The sequence below is a fragment of the Xyrauchen texanus genome, chromosome 18 (genome assembly GCF_025860055.1).
Source record: "Xyrauchen texanus isolate HMW12.3.18 chromosome 18, RBS_HiC_50CHRs, whole genome shotgun sequence".
In the NCBI taxonomy this organism is placed as follows: Eukaryota; Metazoa; Chordata; class Actinopteri; order Cypriniformes; family Catostomidae; genus Xyrauchen; species Xyrauchen texanus.
This window is the reverse complement of record NC_068293.1, coordinates 21,170,003-21,193,553: the sequence shown is the minus strand read 5'-3', so window position 1 is coordinate 21,193,553 and position 23,551 is coordinate 21,170,003. Positions and strand designations below refer to the sequence as shown.

At 36.4% G+C, this 23,551-nt stretch overlaps 2 protein-coding genes across 2 annotated transcripts; both read left to right on the top strand.

Annotated features, from left to right (window-relative positions):
- Positions 1–1,604: 1,604 nt before the first annotated feature.
- On the top strand, positions 1,605–18,392 carry LOC127658748 (SH3 domain-binding protein 4-like). Its single transcript, XM_052148224.1, has 5 exons — positions 1,605–1,703; positions 4,104–4,301; positions 4,385–6,738; positions 12,682–12,870; positions 13,746–18,392. The coding sequence occupies exons 2-5, from the start codon at positions 4,184–4,186 to the stop codon at positions 13,968–13,970; spliced, it is 2,886 nt and encodes a 961-aa protein (XP_052004184.1). The 5' UTR covers positions 1,605–1,703; positions 4,104–4,183; the 3' UTR covers positions 13,971–18,392.
- A 1,382-nt stretch (positions 18,393–19,774) lies between these two features.
- LOC127658750 (ADP-ribosylation factor-like protein 4C) lies at positions 19,775–22,068 on the top strand. The gene is made up of 2 exons (XM_052148227.1): positions 19,775–19,860; positions 20,257–22,068. Exon 2 carries the CDS (start codon positions 20,787–20,789, stop codon positions 21,363–21,365), a length of 579 nt encoding a protein of 192 aa, XP_052004187.1. The 5' UTR covers positions 19,775–19,860; positions 20,257–20,786; the 3' UTR covers positions 21,366–22,068.
- The last annotated feature ends 1,483 nt before the right edge of the window (positions 22,069–23,551 follow it).

Sequence of the window (23,551 nt, the reverse complement as noted above, 5' to 3'; positions counted from 1 at the left end):
AAGCATTTGTGAAGCCACAATACGCACAACCTTGAGGCAGATGGGCTACAACAGCAGAAGACCCCACCGGGTACCACTCATCTCCACTACAAATAGGAAAAAGAGGCTACAATTTGCAAGAGCTCACCAAATTTGGACAGTTGAAGACTGGAAAAATGTTGCCTGGTCTGATGAGTCTCGATTTCTGTTGAGACATTCAGATGGTAGAGTCAGAATTTGGCGTAAACAGAATGAGAACATGGATCCATCATGCCTTGTTACCACTGTGCAGGCTGGTGGTGGTGGTGTAATGGTGTGGGGGATGTTTTCTTGGCACACTTTAGGCCCCTTAGTGCCAATTGGGCATCGTTTAAATGCCACGGTCTACCTGAGCATTGTTTCTGACCATGTCCATCCCTTTATGGCCACCATGTACCCATCCTCTGATGGCTACTTCCAGCAGGATAATGCACCATGTCACAAAGCTCGAATCATTTCAAATTGGTTTCTTGAACATGACAATGAGTTCACTGTACTAAAATAGCCCCCACAGTCACCAGATCTCAACCCAATAGAGCATCTTTGGGATGTGATGGAACGGGAGCTTCGTGCCCTGGATGTGCATCCCACAAATCTCCATCAACTGCAAGATGCTATCCTATCAATATGGGCCAACATTTCTAAAGAATGCTTTCAGCACCTTGTTGAATCAGTGCCACGTAGAATTAAGGCAGCTCTGAAGGCGAAAGGGGGTCAAACACAGTATTAGTATGGTGTTCCTAATAATCCTTTAGGTGAGTGTATAGGCTACATATACTGTCCATCAAAAATAAAATTAAAAAATCGTATGCACTGATGGAGAAAATAGCATCTGCTCACATGGGAAAATCTTATATAGCCTATAATACTAATTATCAACAAATACGGTTGTAAAAACCTGCATCAAAAGTCATATGATATCTAGATTTCAATGTCAATCTCTTCTGTTTGCATTTTCTTTAATGTTATCTGTAATGTTCAACTTGAACAGTTCAAGGGGAACAATGAAACAGCAAAAGGTCTGTAGTATATTGCCCAGTTTAGCGATGCCCAATAAATTTCAAATAAAGTTAACTCTTCTCCAATCGTCACTTTTCTGGATCAACTGCTTACGGCGAATTCCTTGAGCTTAGGCCTACATTATATATTGTATTTAAAAAATAAAAAATCAATCACATTTAGACAAGAAGATGCAGATACTTTGTTATACTATATGCCCACCAGAGTCCGCCAGATATTTATATTTAGACAAATGGTGCTTACAACGAGATGAGGTCGAATTTCAGAAAGCGAATTAGGGTTACTTTATTAGGGCCTTCTTAGGACATAATCAGATCATAGACATCTATAAACAGTTTAGGAATATTTATAATTGCTGTCCCATCCTCATTAGAGTTCAATTAAATGAATTAAACTAAAATATTCAAATATTCGTCCACTATATAGAATAAAGGGATATGAAACTTAATTCAATAAATAATACAGCGGATAAATGATTATTTATGGCAGTCTTAAACTGCTGTTAAAAAGCAACAGGGTGTGTTCATCTTGTTTTCCGGGACTCCTCCTGGCTGTTGACATCACAGGGCTCCTCTGCGCAGGAGAGAAGAGAAGCGCGCTCACGATCAGCCGCATATAACGGAGCCGCTCTTAAGCATCAAGTGACTCTACTGCAACTCCACCAAGTGAGTATCATTTCTACCTTTTGCACTTTATTACTACATTTTATCCTTCCGGTCATTTCTACGAATATATCTGCATTTCGGATTGCGTCTCCCCAGCTACCAACACTTGCAACTCCTTTTGTCACTTTGACCGTGTTAATAATGTTTTCACCCTGTTAGCAAGTAAAAAGGAAAGTAAAAATGAGTCACTCTTAAATAATATATGCTAGAACTACCGCAATAATGTTTTATTGAAACGTTATGAACATGATTTTAAATTTTAATTACATTCCTCCTCATAAGTCATCTACATATATTTTGAAATATGTGTGGAAGTACTACAATTAAACAGGCAAATCGCCTACTGCTTTTAACACTGATCTGACAGCCTGGAAGTATACCATGCTTGAAAAAAAGTTTGTGAATTCCTTTGATCTACACGGGATTATTGCAGACTTTACTGCAGTGCTAACTTTGAGCTATGTTTTAGCAATTCACATTGTTTAAATATTGCATAAAGCCATGCTACTGTCATGCCTAAAATCCTGAAGGCTTGTAAGTCTATTTCAGTTTGAGGTTTATTTAGAAAATTGCCATATAATACAGATACATGAATATAATTTATATGCCAGAAATTAATTTCACAATTAATTCACTGAGATTTTCTTTATGCCACATAATTCTATGTCATGTAGCCTGAAGGGGAAAGCTCACTTTAATATGATAAGATTGTAAAATTTCACAGGAATTTCCTCTGTATTATTGGAAAACAAAAGGTGGAACGTTATCGAAACAAAAGTGAAACACAATCGAAAACAAAAGGTGGAACATAATCTTTAGTAGATCCTACAGCCTTTTCCACACAGTAACATGAATAAACAAACAAAAAAGTCAACTGTAAGTCACACTTTCATGTTCTGCCATTTCTGCAGCAACAAATCTCAGAATGAGCTATATTTACTGCAAATCATTTTGTGGTAATATCTCACATGATTACTCAATATTTATTACTCAGTTTGTTTACCTAAATAAATTGTGAGAAACACTGAAATTCTCAAAGTTACTTTAGGGGCTCTAATATTAGCATGAACAAAGAAATCCTCTGTGAATTACATGCAGTTGCTGGTTGTGAAGACTGCTCTGCTTTTTGCTGATAATTCATTTGAGCCCATATTTGCGGTTTATCTGATGTATTTCTTTGTGGACTGTATAATAATAACATTGATGTTTCAGTGCATATAAAACTGTAATCCTCACCAGTAAGGTAACTAAAACTTAATTGGCTTTTCTTTCACTTATGGTGAGGTTTTAATAAGACCTACAGGTTTCAAACAAGTGGAAAGCAAAAGTGATTGCTTTGAGTGATATCTTATTCTTTCGATTTTTTGGATTGCAACACAGTTCGTCTAGTTTCTTAATATGTCATATTGTCGATTTGTGTGAGACATTCCCAGTACAGCTGCACATTTTATCTAAAGGCGCTTTATTGTGTGTGCTTTCTTCCCCAAGGTGGTAGCCATGGAAACCACTGATGTATATTGCTGGAGGGCCTTTAAAGTTCATGATCAGACTTAAGAGGATGCACTCAAACACTATCCTACTTTTGATTACAAAAAAAATATAAAAATAAAAAATGTTTGATCCTTAAGCTTGTACAGTGTACACTTGAGCATCTCAGATGAAACCTATATGTTTCTGAATAATTCAATCACTTTGTACAAAATTTTAGGCAATCACTGGATAACATTGTCATTTTGCATAGAATTAAACAAACTCTCTCCTCAATTAAACTACGAGGAAACAAATTTAATTTATTTGTAAAGCTTTACGATTGTAAGGAGTGACTGTGCTAATTTTGAGAACAGTGCCTTTTTCTCGCCCTCTGTCTGGTAATAAGGTAAACGTGTCTGAACAAGAGCAAATAGTTCTGCTCTCATTATCTTTATTTCAAGACATGTAGCGGCACAGTGCGACCTCTCTAACTTTAAGACAGTTTATGAAAGGACATAAACCTGAATATTGCCTTGTGCTTATGGACAGAATCTTTGAATTTTTTCTACAATCGCTTGTGTTACTTAAAATGATGATTAACATTGAAAAAATATATATAATTGTTAACTTTATGTACTTTTTTTTTTTTCATTCTTTTAATATTGTTCAAATTTTTCTAATCCCCTTTAAGTCAGAAAAGGATTGTGAAGAAATCAGTTTTGCTCAGTATGGTTAACTGTGTGTACTTCAAACATTTGCAATCACTTTCTTAATAATTACTGTTTGTTAAAATTTCTCAAATCACCATTCAGTCTGAAAATGACTCAATAGATCTGTATTCTGGTTCATCTCTCATCAAACACCCTTAAAGAATATTCAGCAGAAATAAAAGCAAATTCTTAATGCCCTCTATTTTTTGCTTTATAATAGGTACTATCGAAGTCCACTAATCTCTCATACTGAAAGAGGAAAATGGAAAGAAAAACCTGATTTCTTTAGGAAAACACATCATGGCTGCCCATCGCATTCGAACAGCAAACAACACTGTGCTTCCTCGCTGCAAATCTGAGGGAACACTTATTGATCTCAGTCAAGGAGTATCAGAGGCCACCCTCACAGATGTTAAAGGTCTCCTCATTTTCACCTCACATAATCGCCATACTGCTAACTTTGTTTTAATCTAAATCTCATTCACCTCTTTTGTTTTACAGTGCCTTCACCTAGTGCCTTACGACTGGATGCAATCGCCTCATTTGACTCTGTCAGAGAAGTCATTGCCATTAAGGATTACTGTCCATCTAGCTTTACCACTCTGAAGTTCTCAAAGGGAGACTGTCTTTATGTTCTGGATACATCTGGTGGAGAGTGGTGGTATGCGCACAACAGTAAAGAGATGGGCTATATCCCAGCTGCCTACGTCCAACCAATCAATTATCGAGATTCCTCATTAAGTGATAGTGGTATGATTGACAGCCTAGGTGATATTTCTGTGGGAGCCAAAGAAATGGATCTCTCTGAGGAGTGGAAAGGGCCCTCAAAAGCTACAGAATCTCAAAATGGAAATCCTTTGGTTAATAAACGGATGTCTACTAATCCTTTCCTAAATGATATGCTTCAAAGCACAGCTGACCAAAATGGTAACCAGTATTCTGCAAGTGTTTTGTTTTTTGAAAATCTCTCACCACTTATATCAAACACCAGCAGCACTCTTAATATTAATGGATTTGGAAGTGGGCTACTTGACACAAACAGTTTTAGCCCCAACTCAGGGATAGGTCCAAACCTTCGCAGAGACAATCCAATTTTTAAGGGCAAGCGTTGCTATAGCATGTCAGAACTGTCTGTCCTGCAGTCCCTGTCTGATGGACCTCAAGCATCCTTGAGTTTTTTTGGTGGCATGAAATCACCTAAACCTGAGCATTTTCAGAGTCGAGAGGATTTCAAAATGGCATGGTTAAACCACCGTAAACTTACACGATCATGCCATGATCTGGACTCAATAGGACAAAACCCAGGCTGGGGGCAAACCCAGCCCATAGAGACCAACATTGTGTGTAAACTGGACAGCTCTGGTGGTGCCATACAGCTACCAAATACCAGTATCTGCATTCATGTCCCTGAGGGCCATGTTGCACCATGTGACACTCAACAGATATCATTAAAGGCCCTACTGGACCCACCCTTGGAGCTCAACAATGATAGATGTACTACTGTAAGTCCAGTGGTGGAAGTCAAACTCAGTAACATGGAAACGAAGACCCCTGTCACTTTAGAGATGAAGGTGTCTGTTGTGGTGAAGATAGAGAGCCGCAAAACAGCAGAAGTGGTGTGTGTCAGAAGTGGATGCAAGGAAGGGCCTTATGTCCCAATACCACATGCATACATGTATGGAGACACAGTCCAGGTAACTCTGGACAATTTAGAGCCATGCATGTATGTGTCTGTGGTTGCTCAAGCCCAGGTGGTGGCCCCTTACAACACAGTTTGGGAGCATGTTGTAAAAAAGATCACTCTTGGGGTTTATGGGCCAAAACACATTCACCCATCCTTCAAGGCAGTGGTTGCCATTTTTGGGCATGACTGTGCCCCAAAGACATTGCTAGTGAGTGATGCAAAAAAGCACTCACATTCTACTCTACCCGTCATCCTGCAGCTCTGGGGGAAGCACCAGTTTGTCCTTGCAAAACCTCAAGACCTTCAGGTTGGTGTATATTCTAACATGTCCAATTTTGAAGTGAGTACTAATGAACAGGCAAGGACTGTGAGAGGTTTTCAGACCAAACTTGGCAAAGTGGCTAGGATTGTTTACATGATTGCAGCCCGTGATTCTGCAGACATCTCAGACTTTACTTTGCGGGTTCAGGTTAAGGATGAGAAGGACTCCATCCTTGCCCAATTCTGTGTTCAGACCCCACCAGCTCTACCAAAGACAAGCACAAGGAACTCTGTACAGAGGCGCTTCCTAAAGAAAAAGGAAGTGAATAAAATTGTATTGTCTCCTCTTGCGTCGAACGTTAAGTACCCCTTGTTTCAGGACAGACTTGTCAAAAGCCTAAAATTTGCTAAGCTGCTGAAAACTGTTATAAGACAGTCCAAAAGTCAGTATTTGCTGGAGTATCTTAAAGGTGAAGTAGTGGCACTTCTGAGTGAAGAAAGAATAAAACTTAAAGGACATTTATGGACCAAAGACTGGTACATTGGATACCATCATGGAAGAATTGGATTGGTCCATGCTAAAAACATTCTTATCATGGGAAAAGTGAAACCTCCACAAACCAAAGGGCCTGATCTTACAACTACAGTACTTTTAGAGCAGATCCTCAAGCCCTGCATGTGCCTGACTTACATCTACGCATCAGTGCGGACAATGCTGATGGAAAACGTGGCGAGTTGGAGAGCTTTTGCTGATGCCCTGGGCTATGTCAATCTGCCTCTGACACACTTCTGTCGGACAGAGCCAGACAGTGAGCCAGAAAAAGTTGCTTCTGTTCTTGAGAGGCTTAAGGAAGACTGCAATGCAGCTGAGGGCAAGGAGAGGAAGTCTTTCCAGAAGGAACTCATGAAGGTATGAACTGATTTGGGAGGACGTAGACTTTTCAACTAAATCTGGGTGTGTATTGAGAGCATGTTTTATAGAAACTATAAAGTTTTTACAGTTCTTGGCACTGACATTTTTTATTAAGCAGTATTTTCCATGTGTGCAGCACATGTCAGTAGGAATAGCTCTTTAATTGCATTGAGGTTTACAAACAATTCATTAATGCAACCAGTCTGTGTAAAAATAATATTAATGGTGGTGCTATAGCAGCATTTGGAATAAGTATAGAAGAGAGTGTTGAATACTGAAAATATTAACAAAACAACAAGACATAGCATTATAAATCAGCAGGTAAACTTAATCACATCAGCTTTTCTTATTATTTTCACTATATTCTGTGAGAGGAATGGCAAAAAAAAAAAAACATATGTGATGGGAAAAAGACCTCTGATAACAGAATGACATGCTGGGCCTCAGAGAAATTATCTTATATAAACACATTCATTTATTATTTATAACACTGGTAACTGTGAGAATTTTGGGGAAGGAGAAATGCTTTTGAAAAGAGCAGTAAGTGAACAAGTACAAAATGTGAAAAACTTGAATATGTCCACCAAATTAGAAATATAGCATTACTGACAATTATAACATCTTCAGAATGTGAACATCAGACGCTAATAATGTTGTATCAACTACTGATAATGTTGATAATGTACTTGCGATTGGATCACCCAAGACAAATGTTAATACCAGGGCCTAAACAAGGCCATAATCACATCACTAAAATTTAAGGCTTTCACCAGTATAATTGATCAACATACATAAATAGAGTTCTACTCAGTGTAAATTTTGTGTATACTTAAATATGCTCTTCATGCCATTGTTGTCTATTGCTGAAATGAAGCAGGCTACTGTAAATTAATGTCAGGTACTTTAAGACATGTTCATTTGGACAGAAATTAAGGAAGGGTCTGTCATGGTCATATGACTGTGACCATCTCAAACTTGACAATAAACCTGTAGGTGAAGACGCCGGAAGACATGAATGTGTTGATGGAGGATCTCAGTTGTGCAGATGTTTCTTTTCTTATTGTTAGGGTCTAAACAGAAGCATCAAATATGGAAAATGAGGTGCCCTAAACTACACAAACCACAAACTACAAAAAATGTAGTTGCTCCAATAATCACATAAATCAGCATAAAGGTAATCTATAAGACTCCAGTGGTTTAATCCATGTCTTCAGAAGAAATATGATAAATGTAGGTGAGAAATAGATACATATTTAATCGTTTTCTTTCTAGAACTTTTGCTCATTCAATCTCCACTTTAACTTTCAGTTTCACATTCATCCAAATCATCCATTCTTCTTGTGTTTTTGGTGAATCACATTCTTCATATTCACCTCTTATATCACTTCTGAAGATATGGATTAAAACACTGGAGTCCTAAGGATTAATTTCTTGATGGCTATATGTGCTTTTTGAGCATCAAAATGTTGGCACTCATTCACTTGCATTGTATGGACGTACAGAGCTGAGATATTATTCTAAAAATCATAATTTGTGTTCTGCAGAAGAAAGAAAGTCATACACATATGGGATGGCATGAGAGTTAGTAAATAATGAAATAATTTTCATTTGTGGGTGAACTATCCCTTTAAGTGAACCCCTCTGAACTTGTTTTGACTTTCTGATTCCTTTATTCTCCCATTTCCCTTAGGCTATTGTTAGAGCAGAAAGAGAGGTTCTCTCTAAAACAGTGATTTCTGACCTGAGTTTATAAACAGAGTTATGCAAACCAAATTGTTGGCTCTAAAAAAGGGACATCAAAAGGGACAGTCAAGAGGAAAGATGAGTAATATCATGAAATTAGATTTTGGAGAAGAAGAGTTAAGAGAAACACGCAATAGCATTCAAGTAATGTTGTGCTAAAACGATTTCTGCAAATAGTAAATGCATATGGTATCATGAACTAACAATATACAGTATTGTTTTACAGTACTTATTAATCTTTGATAATGTTAGTTAATCAAAATAAATGTTCATAGTTCATAGTTCATTAACTAATGTTAACATTTACAACTTTTAATTATGTTAAATATGTTTAATATGTTGAAAATGACATTAAACAAGATTAATAAATGCAGCAAAAGAATTGTTAGTTCATGTTAACTAATGCTGTTAAAGGGACAGACCAGCCAAAAATGGATGGAAAGTCTCATGCCATCCCAGATGTGTGACTATATATTATATATTTGAGCTCTGTTGGTCCTCACAATGCAAGTGATTTTAATTTAAAAATGCACAATTAAGTTTTATGCACTATTCAGCATGTGTATATGATACAAATTAATGGTTAAATTTATGGGCCATGAACATCTCAATATGTGGTTATAGAGTGATTAATATGCGTTTCCACAGGTCAGTTTTCAGAGGCTACAAATTTAGCAAAGTGTCTTAAGTAACAATAAAGAGAAGGCTAGTTCTGTCATGATACCACAATTTCAGAAGTCGGTACGGATACCAGTGAAATTTCACGGTTCTCGACACCAATTTCAAAAACACAGCAAAAAATATGCTAATATTGTAATGTGCTATTGAACACACTCCTTTAGCCTATTTAAAGTTAAATTTCAATTTAAATAAAATGTTAAAAGATATGCAATATAAATATATATAAAAATGCATTGCTTAAGTGTTTTTAAGCAGGGATCAACTGAAATCTGTTTTATTACTTCACAAATCCAAAAGGTTTTAAAGTTTAATTTAGTTTTATCATCAAAATGGTGTATAATCAAATTAATTCTTAAAACTATTAAAAACGTTTAACAATTAAAAAAAATAGAACAATTACTTGTCATGCCATTGCATTTTTTAACAAACCTTTATTCAGTACAAATTCACTTGTAAATGCACTCATTATTATTAGTAATAATATTACTACAGTGATTATAACATTTTGCTATGCAGTTCTACTATATTTATGATGCAATTTTTTCACTTTCAGGCGCCTAGTTTTTATTTTGAATAATTTTCTTATTTTGACGAGCTTTTATTTTGATGTGTGGTTTTGACCGAAGCTTCTTGTTTTCTGCAGGATACATAAAGATAAACATTTTCTTATTTTTATTCTAGTAATCACAAGTAAATAATATTTTATAACAATATACAGTATGTGTTTAGCAACTGAAAATATCTATCTGTAATTAAATATTCTCTTGTCTTATAGAGATGTTGTTTCGTAGATGTGTAGAAGCAGTCATTAATGTATGAATCAAATATATATACATTATATTTCTCTGTCCCTCTGTGATATACCTGACAGAGTGTAACACATGTTATACTAAAATAAGATTTTAATCCCAAATCAAATTAAAGAAGATATAGGACTGTGTATGTTCTCGAAACAGAATCAAACGAATGATAATTAAAAAAAAAAACATATAGGTTAATAATCATCCATACCAAACAAATTCACTCCAAATATTCCACAACCTCTCATATTCTTTTGAAGACTAAAATCTCTGACGCTCAAAAGTTTTATTACTATACTAATATGACAAATATAACAAAATGTTTTATTAACTTTTTTATTTACACACAGCTCTACGTTCTGTACATGCTGAATTAAATGATATTTTACCATTTAATTTTGAAGTGATCACAAGTTTGAATGTTCTGTCTGCTAATTTTTTTACTATAGGATAACCTGAAGCTTCTAGTTCCACTTGCATTGTCATGGTTTACCTCCCTGTTTTACTGAGTCATTAGCATGAATTTGGATTTTGTGATTGTCAAAAGTCAAAGATAACAGGGTCTAGAGACAGAAGATATTTTTGGGCTAACAATTCTGTCTCTGGAGGATTTACTTTAATAAGTTCCTGAATCCTGTGACAGGGGGCAGAGGTGAGACACCCCAGGAAACAGGTTTACATGAAAGACCTTATCTTTCTTTAAAGCAAACAGTCTGTGTACACAGTGTGATTCATTCTCACATAGTAAGATTTTTTTCCTCAGGATAATCTCACTACATTTAGGAACACGTGTTTAACAATGAAAAGTGTAATTTTATTTTCAGTCTTAAAATATTTTCTCCAATCCCAGCACTTTCAAATCATTGCTTTGTTAATCTGAGCATGCCAACCAGCCAGCCCAGACTATTTGTCCAACAAATGGCAGATAGGGGGAGTGTTCAGGAAACATGCATTACAACAATTAGTTATTTTTGCAATTCTGTTTGATGACGCAAGTGGCATACTTCATACATGATCATATCTGCACCCAGATACATTGAAAGGTACAGTCACTGGTTGTATGACAGGAGAATAGTGTTATTTGTGCTGATCACATGGCCTTTCTATTATTTTAGCACAGTCAGTTTGTTTATACATCTTAGTTGTCCTTATTTTAACACTGGCTGAATGTACAAGCCAAAGACATACCTTCCTGTTTGTTGTCATGAGATCTTTTAATATCAGGCAAACCATCCAAGACTCTCGCTATCTCATTCCTCTCTCTGGAGCCAGTCCTTAAGCAGGTCTTCTGGGGCATCAGTGCTGTGTTCCTCCCCCTCTGTCTCGGAGCAAACTTCCTGTCATTCCAAGCATTCCAAGCCATGGAACTGGAATCAGAGATTAGTGGGTTCAGGGTGTGTAACGTGTGCTTTTGAACACTTGCTTCTGCTATGTGTCTGTGCTTGTGAATGAATATTTGAATGTATGAAGGACACCTCCACAATGTACTAATTGGTGTTTCAATACTGGATTAGATTAAATGATGGCATGTACACAGATTGACATGATTCTTTGTTGTATAAAAAGTTCTACTAAATAATACATTGTATTAATCAGACATTTAGGGTTGAATAGTGAATGTCATATATTCACAAAGTGCAGAGAAGTCCACAATTATGTTTTATTTTATTTTAATTTTTGTATGCCCCGAAAAACTCTGGAAGAAAAGGAGGCCACTTAAATGAGGCAGAACACTTGCCAATAGAACAACCGGATACTCCTCCCAAACATTTTCCCTTGTCCAATTCCGCTTTCACTATATTGTGCTCATAAGAGCCTGCACGTCGCTTCGTCCCAGGATATCAGCACTTTTATCAAAGCATCCTGCATGATAATTTGAGCTCTTGATTGGTCCAGAAGAGACAGTACATCCAAACTAGTGGAAAATGTTGTCATCACTAACTCAACCTCATAATGTTCCTAAACCGAATTACATACTTTATTCCATTAACCACAAAATGGCATGTTAAGCAGAATGTTATCCTCAGTCACCATTGACTTTCTTGCATTTTTGTTCATTCAATGAAAGTGAATGGAGACTGAGACTAACATTATGCCTTACATCTCTTTTTGTGTTCCACACAAGGAAGGAAGTCATATGGCTTTGGAATAACAAGAGGGCGAGTACAGAAGAGGGTGAAGACAGAAATGTAATTTCTGGGTGAACTATCCCTTTAAGCTGAGCTTAGCAACCAAATAGCAAAGTCATTCTTAATTGTAAAAGACATTGTATGGGATTCTGAAGGCAGAACTCAACAGGAGTACACAAAACTCAAAATACAAAGCTGGTTTGTGATAAGATTGACCAGTTGACATTATTTGCAGTACTTTAATTTAAAAGATTTTTTGAAGGCTTTTAACTACACCATATGTTTTCATAGAGATGAATTTCATGTTTCATGAGTTGATTTTCTGGCATGAACATTTTGATTGAGCATGACTGGGCATTGTAAACAATATTGTCTGTCTGGTTCTAATATTGTCCATCTGCAAAAATAAAAATAAATGTATGTTTTGATTTTATGTTTCGAGTAGGACTTCACAAGTAGGCTTATAACTGCATTCCAAAATGCAACATTAGCCAATTTGTGACTATACAAGGTGACATAAAGCTGAGAGCAAACTAGCTGAGGAATTCTGCAATCATAAACAGATGGTATGTCTATCTATCATTCAGGCACTTCTGAAGATGGACTGTCAGGGCCTGGTGGCACGGCTGGTCATGGACTTTGTGCTGCTGACCACAGCGGTGGAGGTGGCAGGCCGCTGGAGGGAGCTTGCTGAGAGACTGGCTAAAGTGTCCCGGCAGCAGATGGAAGCGTATGAAGCTCCACACAGAGACTGCAGGGGACAGCTGGACAGTGAGGTAAAGACGAAGCGTCAAATCAAGACTTACTATCAGAGGGAATATCTTTGAAATTAGTCTTGTATTTAAAAGTTTGTGGGTTTCAGATTCAACAAAAACACCCTATTCATTCACTCACCCTCATGTTGATCTAAACCCAAATTACTTTCTTTCTTCAGTGAAACACAAAAGATGATGTTAGGCAGAACATCTGTCTCAGTCACCATTCATTTTAAATGTGTGAGATAAAAAGAGGCAATGAAAGTGAATGGTGACTGAGGCTGTCATTCTGCCTAACATCTCTTTTTGTGTTCCATGAAGGAAATAATTTAATACAGGTTTGACAACATGAGGGTGGATAATGTGGATTGAAGACATTATTTCATATCACACTGCATTTTCCTACGGACCAGTTGAAGTCAGTAAATTGCTCCAAATCTCCCTTTCTTAATGGATAAAGAACCGTGTCCAAGAGAGTTAAGCACACAGCTGGTGTGAGTAGTGCAGCAGAACTTTTGTTAGCCTATAAGGTTTAAAACAGGTGCATTGCTTTAACAGGAAATCCATTGGTCATAATTACAGTATTTTCATCAGAACCACTTTTAAAGTTCAAAGGAGAAACTTAAAAAGTTTGACAAACATTGTTGGGATGATAAGCATCTAGCATCTTTGTATTTTATTTGCATTAAAAAGAGTTTACAGAGGAAGTAATTTCTGTTCTGGGAAGTGAATTCAGGGCACCTGGGAGAAAAAACTATATTATGACAATTACACCATAAGTTAAACCAGTCTGATGGGTAAACCAGTCTGATGGGTAGAACACTTTGATTCTTAATATGAAGTCATATTAAAAGAATATTTTGGCAAAGTGTTGTAAATCTCTTTCTCTCAATAAGGCCATGTGGAAACCTGCATATGACTTCCTGGTCACATGGGTGGCCCAGGTTGGAGACAGCTATAGGGATGTGATTCATGAACTTCATACAGGCTTGGACAAAATGAAGAACCCCATCACCAAGCACTGGAGACACATCACTGGCTCCCTCATCCTTGTAAACTGCCTGGATCTCTTACGGAGCTCTGCCTTCAGCACCTCGTCTCAAGATGACTGTGCCATTTAAGGAGTACCCTAATGATTCTAACTTTTAACAAGTACACCTGATTTTAGTGTAACTTTAATATATACACTGGCAGCCAAAAGTTTGGAATAATGTACAGATTTTGCTGTTTCAGAAGGAAATTGGTCCTTTAATTCACCAAACTGGCATTCAACTGATCACAATGTATAGGACATTACTAACGTAAAAAAAAAACAGCACCATCACTATTTGAAAAAAGTCATTTTTTATCAAATCTCGTCATGCCCCATTTCTAGCAGCCATCACTCCAACACCTTATCCTTGAGTAATCATGTTAAATTGCTGATTTGGTACTAGAAAATCACTTGCCATTATATCAAACATAGCTGAAAGCTATTTGGTTTGTTAAATTAAGCTTAACATTGTCTTTGTGTTTGTTTTTGAGTTGACACAGTATGCAATAGACTGGCATGTCTTAAGGTCAATATTAGGTCAAAAAAGAAACAGCTTTATCTAGAAACTCATCAGTCAATCATTGTTTTGAAGAATCAAGGCTAAACAATGCTTGAAATTGCTAAAAAAAAAAAAAAAAAAAGATTTATCCAAAGGTGTACACTACAATCTTCAAAGACACAGGACAACTGGCTCCAACAAGGACAGAAAGATGTGGAAGGCCAGATGTACAACTAAACAAGAGGATAAGTACATCAGAGTCTCTAGTTTGAGAAATAGACACCTCACGTGTCCTCAGCTGACAGCTTTTTTGAATTCTACCCGCTCAATACCAGTTTCATGTACAAGAGTAAAGAGAAGACTCAAATGTGCCGGCCTTATGGGAAGAATTTTAAAGAAAAAGCCACTTTTGGAACAGAAAAACATAAAGAAAAGGTTAGAGTGGGCAAAGAAAGACATTGGACAACAGATAATTGGAAAAGAGTGTTATGGATCTTAACCCCATTTTGTGGGATCAGCTAGACTGTAAGGTGCGTGAGAAGTGCCTGACAAGACTATGGCAAGTGCTACAGCAAGTGTGGGGTGAAATGTCACCTGAGTGTCTGTACAAACTGACCACTAGAATGCCAAGGATCTGCAAAGCTGTCATTGCTGCACAAGGAGGATTTTTTATGAGAAATCTTTGATATAGTTCAAGATGTTCTGAATTATTATTATTATTTTTTTTTTCCAAATTGTAATAGTAATTTTTCACATTAATGTCCTGACAATACATTGTGATCAGTTGAATGCCACTTTGTGAATAAAAGTACCAATTTCTTCCCATAAGAGCAAAATCTGTATATTATTCCAAACTATTGGCCACCAGTGTATTTGCTTTCTTAATTTCACCACTTTACCACAACTTTCTCATCCCAACCAAAAGTCATTGTTTATTATTATTATTATTACTACTGTTCAAAACAGCTCTTTTTACACCCTTTTATGTTTGCACAGCAAATTGTACATCTAAATCATGTGGTTTTAATACAAAAAAACAAGGGCCTCTATCGCTTGAATACTGTATATAAACTTGAATGTGAATAAGAAATGACTCTTGTTAAAAATAATAATTTTGTAATTACTCAAATGCAAATCTTAATGATTTTATACTTGTATTTTTTTTTTTTTTTTTTATTGCATCCACAAAAACTGTATTGTATTGACTTCCTCATTTGTTTTGTGACTCCAACACACTGTAGGATAAAATTGCAAGAAAAGTTAACATTTCTTGTCTGAATTAGGCTGCTGTATTGTAGTCTGTTGCACTTCTACTAATAGTTTAAATTGATGCTTTTTAAGGGAAAGTAAAAAGTATTTTCATGATAAAGTAAATAAAAACCTTATCAACTCAAATCAAATATAGTAGGCTGGCTAAGGCAGATACATGAACTGTCACCTGTAAACATTAAATATAAAAAAACACTTACATTAACGAATGCGTAAAATAAAGCATATACTCATCAACTGACACAAGTAAAAACTAAAAATCTTACCGTTCGGAAAGCTGGAGGCGTGAAGACAGCATTTGGCTTAGAGAATTTTTTGAGTTGTGTTCCGACTTAATTTCAGTAAATTACGTTAATTTCCTGATAAATGACAAATGGCGATTCTGACTGCTTATAGCTGGTTGTGTTGCTTTTTCACTTGTATTTATAATGGGCGCTAATAATTACAAGTAGAAACACATGTAAACCAAACATTTTTAATAGACAAATTACCTCAGTGAGACGCCATGATATTGAAATTATGTACTGCAGTTTTATGAGCGCCCCCTGCAGGATACATTTATTAGCAGCATTTTCCATTCCTCAGGGCCCGGCTGACTTCATTTAACATAACAAAAAAATGTATTGCATATAAATGTTATATTATGTAATCAGTACTAAAAAAAAAAAGTGTTATTAGAAAATAGGAAAAAATACTGAAAGCTTGTTGAAAATACAATGTCCTATGTGCTGACATTTTCTATGTACTTCATTCTCACTCAATATTGACCTTTTTCGCATTATTTATTTTTAATATGATTGAAAACGAGTCTCTTCAATTGTATACAACTGCATTAAGCTGTATAAAGCTCCTGGGTCACATCTAATTTTCCAAAACTCATGTTAATTATGTTTATGCCTACTGATTGTTTTTTTATGTTTTTTATTTATGTTTTGTCAGTGGTATTGTCCAAAACACATTAAACAACAGAACAACCCATTGAGCAGACTGTAAATCTAACCCATAGAGCATCGTTGTCATGACTGTTAAAAGTTAAGGATGGCACTACAGTGAATAAGGTCCCAAAACATTAAAGGAATAGTTCACCCAAAAAACGAAAATTATCTCAGCAATTACTCACTCTTATGCCATCCCAGATGAAACAAAGATTTTTTGAAGAATATCTAAGCTCTGTAGGTACATACAATACAAGTAAATGGTAGACAGAACTTTGAAGCTCCAAAAAGTGCATAAAGGCAGCATAAAAGTAATCCATACAACACTAGTATTTAAATCCATGTCTTCAGAGATGGTATGATAGGTCATTTTTTCACTCTACCTTTGACCAGCCCTGACTAGTAGGTGGCAATATGCACAAATAAAAATGTGAATTGCCACAAAAAAGAAGAAGAAGAATGTGGAAGTGAAAGTGAAGATTTACAGGAAATATGTTTCTCACCCACACCTCATATCACTCAAAAAGATATGGATCAAACCACTGGAGTCAAATGGATTATTCTATGCTGCCTAAATGTGCTTCAAATTTCTGTATGGACCTACAGAGCTGAGAAATTCTTCAAAAATATTTGTTTGCGTTGTGCAGAAGAAAGAAAGGCATACACATCTGGGATGGCCTGAGGGTGAGTATAAATGACAAGAGAATTGAAATTTTTGGGTGAAATATTCCTTTACATTTTTTTATATTAAATCTACATGTTGGTTTCATGGGATATTCAACTAAAATTGCAGACCAGTCATAAAGCCTTCCCTTCCAAAGGCTGTTAAAGTAAATGCTTTCTATAATTTTAACATGTTTCAGAATGAGTTTTGATCATCGAGCAGTTTCTACGCTAAATATGACCTCTCATGCTTCCTTTTGATATTGATCTCAAGTCCCTGAAAATTACTTTAATTAGGGTCAAATGTACACAAAATGACCAAAAGCAAGCTTGTGCTACTTTTATGCATTCTCTGGCTGATAAATATGCAATAGCCTAGATTTGATGGGCTCTAAATATCATTCCAGATTTTTACTTTCTGTCACAGAAGTTGGAGTAACCATAGAGGCTACTAAAAACACTGTAACATGGTATAACACTTAGATATTGTTCTATTCCCTGAGAGCACATAGCATTCAGTATAAATCAGGATGTTTTTGCTCTTTGAAAATGCACATTATGGACTGCAAATACTTTTTTATTAATTTTTTTCAAAGTGTCTTTAAAAATATCTGACAATGCTTTTTGTTTTATCTGCTTTATTCCAAGGTGTGTTGTAGCATATAATAGATTGGGTCAGAACACATTGTTGTTGTTTTTTCAAATGTATAAATGAAATTGAATACATTATAAATAGATTACATAAATTATACAAATAGGACTGACTAATATATAAATAAAAAACAAGCTAGCTATTTTCTCCAATACCCTATGTGAATAACTTCTGACCATGTCAGAATATGTGCATGTGCATATGTATGCTTAATGTACTACAAACATAAAAACAATTTTTTTAATAAAATGTATATTTCTTTTTTTATCATTAAAAAAACTATTATTCTTGTTGGTAAATCAGCTGTGGTTCTTTCTGTACGGAAAATTATTGTTAGCATTTGCACAGTGTTGGGAATAGGAGACAAGACTTGTATAACCATATATCTGTATATTCAGTTTGCAACTTCTCATAAAGCACAATTACAAAATTGTGATTTAAGTTTTTTATTATTAAAATTGTACTCCTTTGATAAGACTCATCATAATGGCAAAAACGACTATAAAATAAATTTTCTCCTTTTTGTCACAGTATAAGTGTAACAGTGAACATTATTTTAAGCTGTGGAATCATTTTCTTGGTGCCTGCTGCAAGTTTCACAAACATCAAGTACTTACTCTTTGTGAATTCCATCCTTATAACTTAACATAATTTTTCTCACTGCTTGACAGGCCCCTCTCAACAAAAATTATGACCAAAACAGTCATACCCATGGGTTTAACAAAAATGTGCTTAAATCTGCACTTACTGCAGACACAGGCATGTAGACTGTTTAGTTCACTATCACAATCATTTCACCAGTGCCCTCTCACACTCGGCCACTATCTCTCTCTCTCACACACACACACACACACTCTGGGTGGACCTATATATGAGCTGAAAGGATATGAAAGGTGTTTGTGCATGTGCTCCCATATTGGGTATCTACATTTACTGTAACTGAGAACATATTATTCAGTTGTGACTGATACTCCAAAGATAGAGCAAAGCAAGCATGAGTCTAAGCATGAGTGTGTGTGCGCTTGTATTAATTATGCTCGTTCCTCCTCGCACAGGAGATTTCTCCTCAGTTGTGTTGAGGAAGACAAAGACAGATGACTTGCTCAACACATTGCTTCATCTTTCTCCCTCTGCATGCTTATGTCAAAAGGAGATACACAGAAATTGTCTGTTGTTGTACAGTTTCAACCAAACGATCCAACTTTGAAGACATCTGAGTAGTCCATGGCTGAATATTACGTTTTAAGTCTGTAGAATGTAAGGACCATTTAAATGGTAAATGCTATCACAAGGCCCATTTGTATTCACACTATTCAAAGAATAATTTATTCCTGGTTACTTCTCCTCAGGATAAACAGTTAATATGCATTTTACCTAATATAAAAAAAGACAATCAACTTCCCTTAACTTCCACACAACAAGAGCTGAATTTGTTGTGCTGAAAGTTTAAAATCACAAACCCTATTTCAGCTAAAATCCATGAAAAGTAGTCAAACACATGTTGATTGGAGAAATTCAACTTTAAGTAGGGTTTAAACCAGTTCTAGAGATAATTGGCCCCAGGGCCTTTGCAAGTCATAATCCGTCCCTGCCTCCAGGAATCAAATGTCGATGTTCAATCTAGTTTTCGCTCAACCACGATCATATGGAATTAAGTAGATCAATGTTGTTGTTGTTGTTTGTTTTTGTTTTTTTGGCATACTCTGAGTTTGTGTAGGACTCTGTGTTGTGCTTGGAGCTTGACGTTTGCTGTATTCCATCTATAAAGATAATGTTACCTAGTGTTGCAGTTTGTCGACGTTGAATAGCGGAAGCGGAGCACTCACTAAGGCTCTAGGGAGCGCGCATAAACGTCACATCCTTTGGATTTTCCCGGCAAAACCGACCTGCTCCCTTCACATGAAAATCAGTCTACTGGCTTTAATAGGCAACATAGGAAGTCCGGGAAGGGATCGTTTTTGTAAGTTGCGTTACAAGCCATTCACACATTGGGAAGAAAAAAAAAGCTTAATATTACATGAAAATTGTTACATATTGCACCTTTAAGCAAACGGTCTTGAGAAATTCCAACTCTTCTTGGTTATTTTGTGCCAGATCTGGTTTCCATAGGAGGATTTAAGGACGACAGGGGGCGCGATATACCAACAATAACATGTTGCTTAGAAAATTATGAAATTATTCGAAACAATATTATGATCATGACGATTAAGAAACATAACGTATTTTTGTATAGAATTTACATAATGAACATATCCATGATTAATACCCCATTTTTTCTGAAGAGTTGGCGTTTATGGTTTTAGATAAGGTGCAGACACCGCATGTCTAAAATGTATGTGTTTCTAACATGTTCCAGGACTATTTTATTGATGCAACGTCCATGACGCGCTCTGGTTTCTGAACCAATACCCCCTTCTTCCACGAAAAAAATCGAGAATATGATACCCAGCGCACAGGCTGCTGAAGGGATTGTTTTTCACATGAAATGCAGGCGGAGTTTCTCCAATGTGAGGAGCACAGCAGCTGCTTCAGGGCCACTGCTGGGCTTCCATTCATTACTTCATTCGCTTTTGCCCAAGCACTGCGTGAGAAGACACGTTTGTGCTATGCACAAGAAAAGCTTTTTGATCGCTTTAATTCACGGCTGATGTTGAAGACCGTCTAGGGGTAGGGGGAGACTGAACACAAACCCGTCGGGTTCTTCAGGAGGAATTTTTTAAGCAGTTTGTGAGAGGAATGCTGTGAGCTGGACCTGATATCAATAATACGGGTCACACGCGCGATACAATGATAGCTTCGTGAAATTCAATCTGAACTGAGACGTATTGCTGGTGCTGACGGTTTTTATCGGGTTTATCCCAGCTAGCCAGGAGAAACAGGATCAAAATGGGAAACGGTTTCTCCAACATATCCGCGTTTCAGTCTCTTCATATAGTGATGCTCGGCTTGGACTCCGCAGGGAAAACCACGGTTCTCTACAGACTGAAATTTAACGAGTTTGTCAACACTGTGCCCACAATTGGATTCAACACGGAAAAGATCAAGCTGAGTAACGGCACAGCCAAAGGAATAAGTTGTCATTTTTGGGACGTTGGTGGTCAGGAGAAACTCCGGCCCTTGTGGAAATCCTACAGTAGATGCACGGATGGTATTATTTATGTCGTGGACTCCGTAGACGTGGATCGATTAGAAGAAGCTAAGACAGAGCTGCATAAAGTTACCAAATTCGCTGAAAACCAAGGAACGCCACTGTTAGTCATTGCCAATAAACAGGATCTGCCTAAATCTCTGCCTGTGGCGGTTATAGAAAAGCAACTGGCGCTCCAGGAGCTCACTCCTGCCACTACATACCACATCCAACCAGCCTGTGCCATCATCGGTGATGGGCTTCATGAGGGCATGGACAAGCTGTATGAAATGATAGTCAAACGACGAAAGACCCTCAAACAGAAAAAGAAGCGATAACCGAGGTCTCATAAAGCCTGAAACTGCCTTTTTCATTGCTGATGCCCTGAGTCATTGGGCATGCCATTGCAATGTTGCACTGTTGACATTGGATGTTTGTTTGTTTTTTGTTTTTGTCAGATATTTCTGATGTTGTTACATTTGTGATGCATGTAAATGTGATGGCATAGGCTTATTTAACAACGAACCAAAAAAAAAAAAAAAAAATGGAATTGATTTGTTTAGTATAAAAGGGCTGGTCCCTGTAAAGCTGGCATTCATTTTCATAGCCTGGTCATCATTTTGAAGGAAATCTCTTCCTAAGCACTGTGAAAAACGCTGTAGGCCTAACATTGTTTCATGGAATGCTTGATGTCTTTCACTGACTCTTATTGAAGAATGAAGAACTGAAGACATTTGTTTTTGTTTTGATTTTGGAGAACTGTAACTTCAAAATCCCAGAATGAATTTGGGTTTTGAGGATCTTCAATACTGTGATTTCACAGGCCTGAGTGAGTACTGGGCCTCATGAAGATGTCTAGACTTATGGAAACTCTGAAGAACTCAAGTGATGGACAGGGCATTACCTGCAACACGGTCCATCTCCAAGCACTTTTTTTCTTACTGACATATTAGTGTACAACACTGTAGAAAAGATATTAGACTTTCAGTGTATTACAGAGTCAAAATGAATGCTGAAGTATTTTTCAAATAAAAAGTGTAGTTAAGGAAACAAATTGTGTTTTCTTTATGTACTTTATCAGAGTAATCTGAGGATAAAAGGCACGTAGGAAAGATTTTATTTAACTTTTTCATATAGCAACTGAATAGTGCAATGGAACTTGTATTGTGAGATCTTCAATGTATCTGTCCAAATCTGTCCCAGATCATATTGGCTATAGTTCCATCAGAAATTCTGAAAGTATGAACCCATTTCTTGACATCTTAATTTGAGTGTCTAATTAATTGGAGACAGTCTTGACTTGAAAGCTATACCAAGCTTTCTTTAAACATTGAAAGATGCCATAAAAACAGACAGATCATTCATTAATCCTTACAGACTTTAGTTTTGTTTTTGGTTTTTTAACCAAAAACATGAAGAACATCGCAATTGTGTTTTGAATCTCTATATTATATTGGTTAAAGAGAATAATCCCCCTTTCCAATAATGCTGACAATTGTGACTTTCTATTCCATATAAGTCTAAGGTTTCATCCCAGGAGGGAAGAGATGGTCAATCTGCACAAAGACCCCCATTTAAGAAACCAGGCTGGTCATATAGAGCTGCAATTAGCAAAATGTTGTGGTATTACTTGAAAAGAAAATTTATCAACATTCTAAATAATCTCCAGTAATTAAAATATGTATAATTATGTTTGTGTTTGTCACACATGGTCTTCACCCAACAAACCTGCCATAAAGTTACATCAAAAACTTTAGAGAAATGTTATAATTTTACTGTTTTGTTTGCAAACTGGTCAGATCTCTTAATAAGAGAATTTCTACCTAATTAGAGTGTTGTTGGTAAGAGCTAAGTGTCTTGATTTTATAGGAGAGATGATAAGAGCTTCGCCGAACATGAAACATTCATGAAGATCAGGTTTCAGATGTGGTTTTAGTGGAGACAGAAGGTATTTCCCAGTGTACCTGAAAATGGACAGGAGATGATATTGATGGCAATCTTTACTTTTTGTCATCTCATAGCTAGTTCTTAATCAACCTAACATTTAACTTTCTCATTGTTAAATGTTTATAATGATAGTTGTTTTAGTTGTCCAGTATGTGTAGTATTAACAGATTGTAAGATGTGGACATACTGTTAAAGAAATTTCAACTCGGAAATGTCAATTATGATTCAGCACACCTACAGGAAAACAGTTTCAGGCACTGATCAGAAAAAAAAACTGGTTTCCGGAAATCTTTAGCAATCTTCTGAGGTAAACCGTTTCAGCCAAGATGTATTTACTGGATAACAGATTGTTTCTTGGTCTCACTTCATTAAATTGTGAAAGACCTACCACTAATGCCTCCTACACACTACACGACTTTCAAAGATGTTGGCTTGTGGTACCGTTCATATTACACAACTGTCTTGTCGTGGAAGTTGTGGCGTTTTCAAATTACACGATGAATTGGCAACAGGGGTGAAAACATTACAAAACATTTCACTATTGCCAAATCCCCGACGACTCTGCCTGGACTCCAAA

What these genes read in the sequence shown, in the direction of transcription:
- LOC127658748 (XM_052148224.1), top strand. Translation starts at nt 4,184, where the DNA reads ATGGCTGCCCATCGCATTCGAACAGCAAACAACACTGTGCTTCCTCGC. An exon ending in TCCAGAAGGAACTCATGAAG is followed by an intron (nt 6,739 to 12,681) that starts GTATGAACTGAT and finishes TCTATCATTCAG; the next exon opens with GCACTTCTGAAGATGGACTG. An exon ending in GGGGACAGCTGGACAGTGAG is followed by an intron (nt 12,871 to 13,745) that starts GTAAAGACGAAG and finishes TCTCTCAATAAG; the next exon opens with GCCATGTGGAAACCTGCATA.
- LOC127658750 (XM_052148227.1), top strand. Translation starts at nt 20,787, where the DNA reads ATGGGAAACGGTTTCTCCAACATATCCGCGTTTCAGTCTCTTCATATA.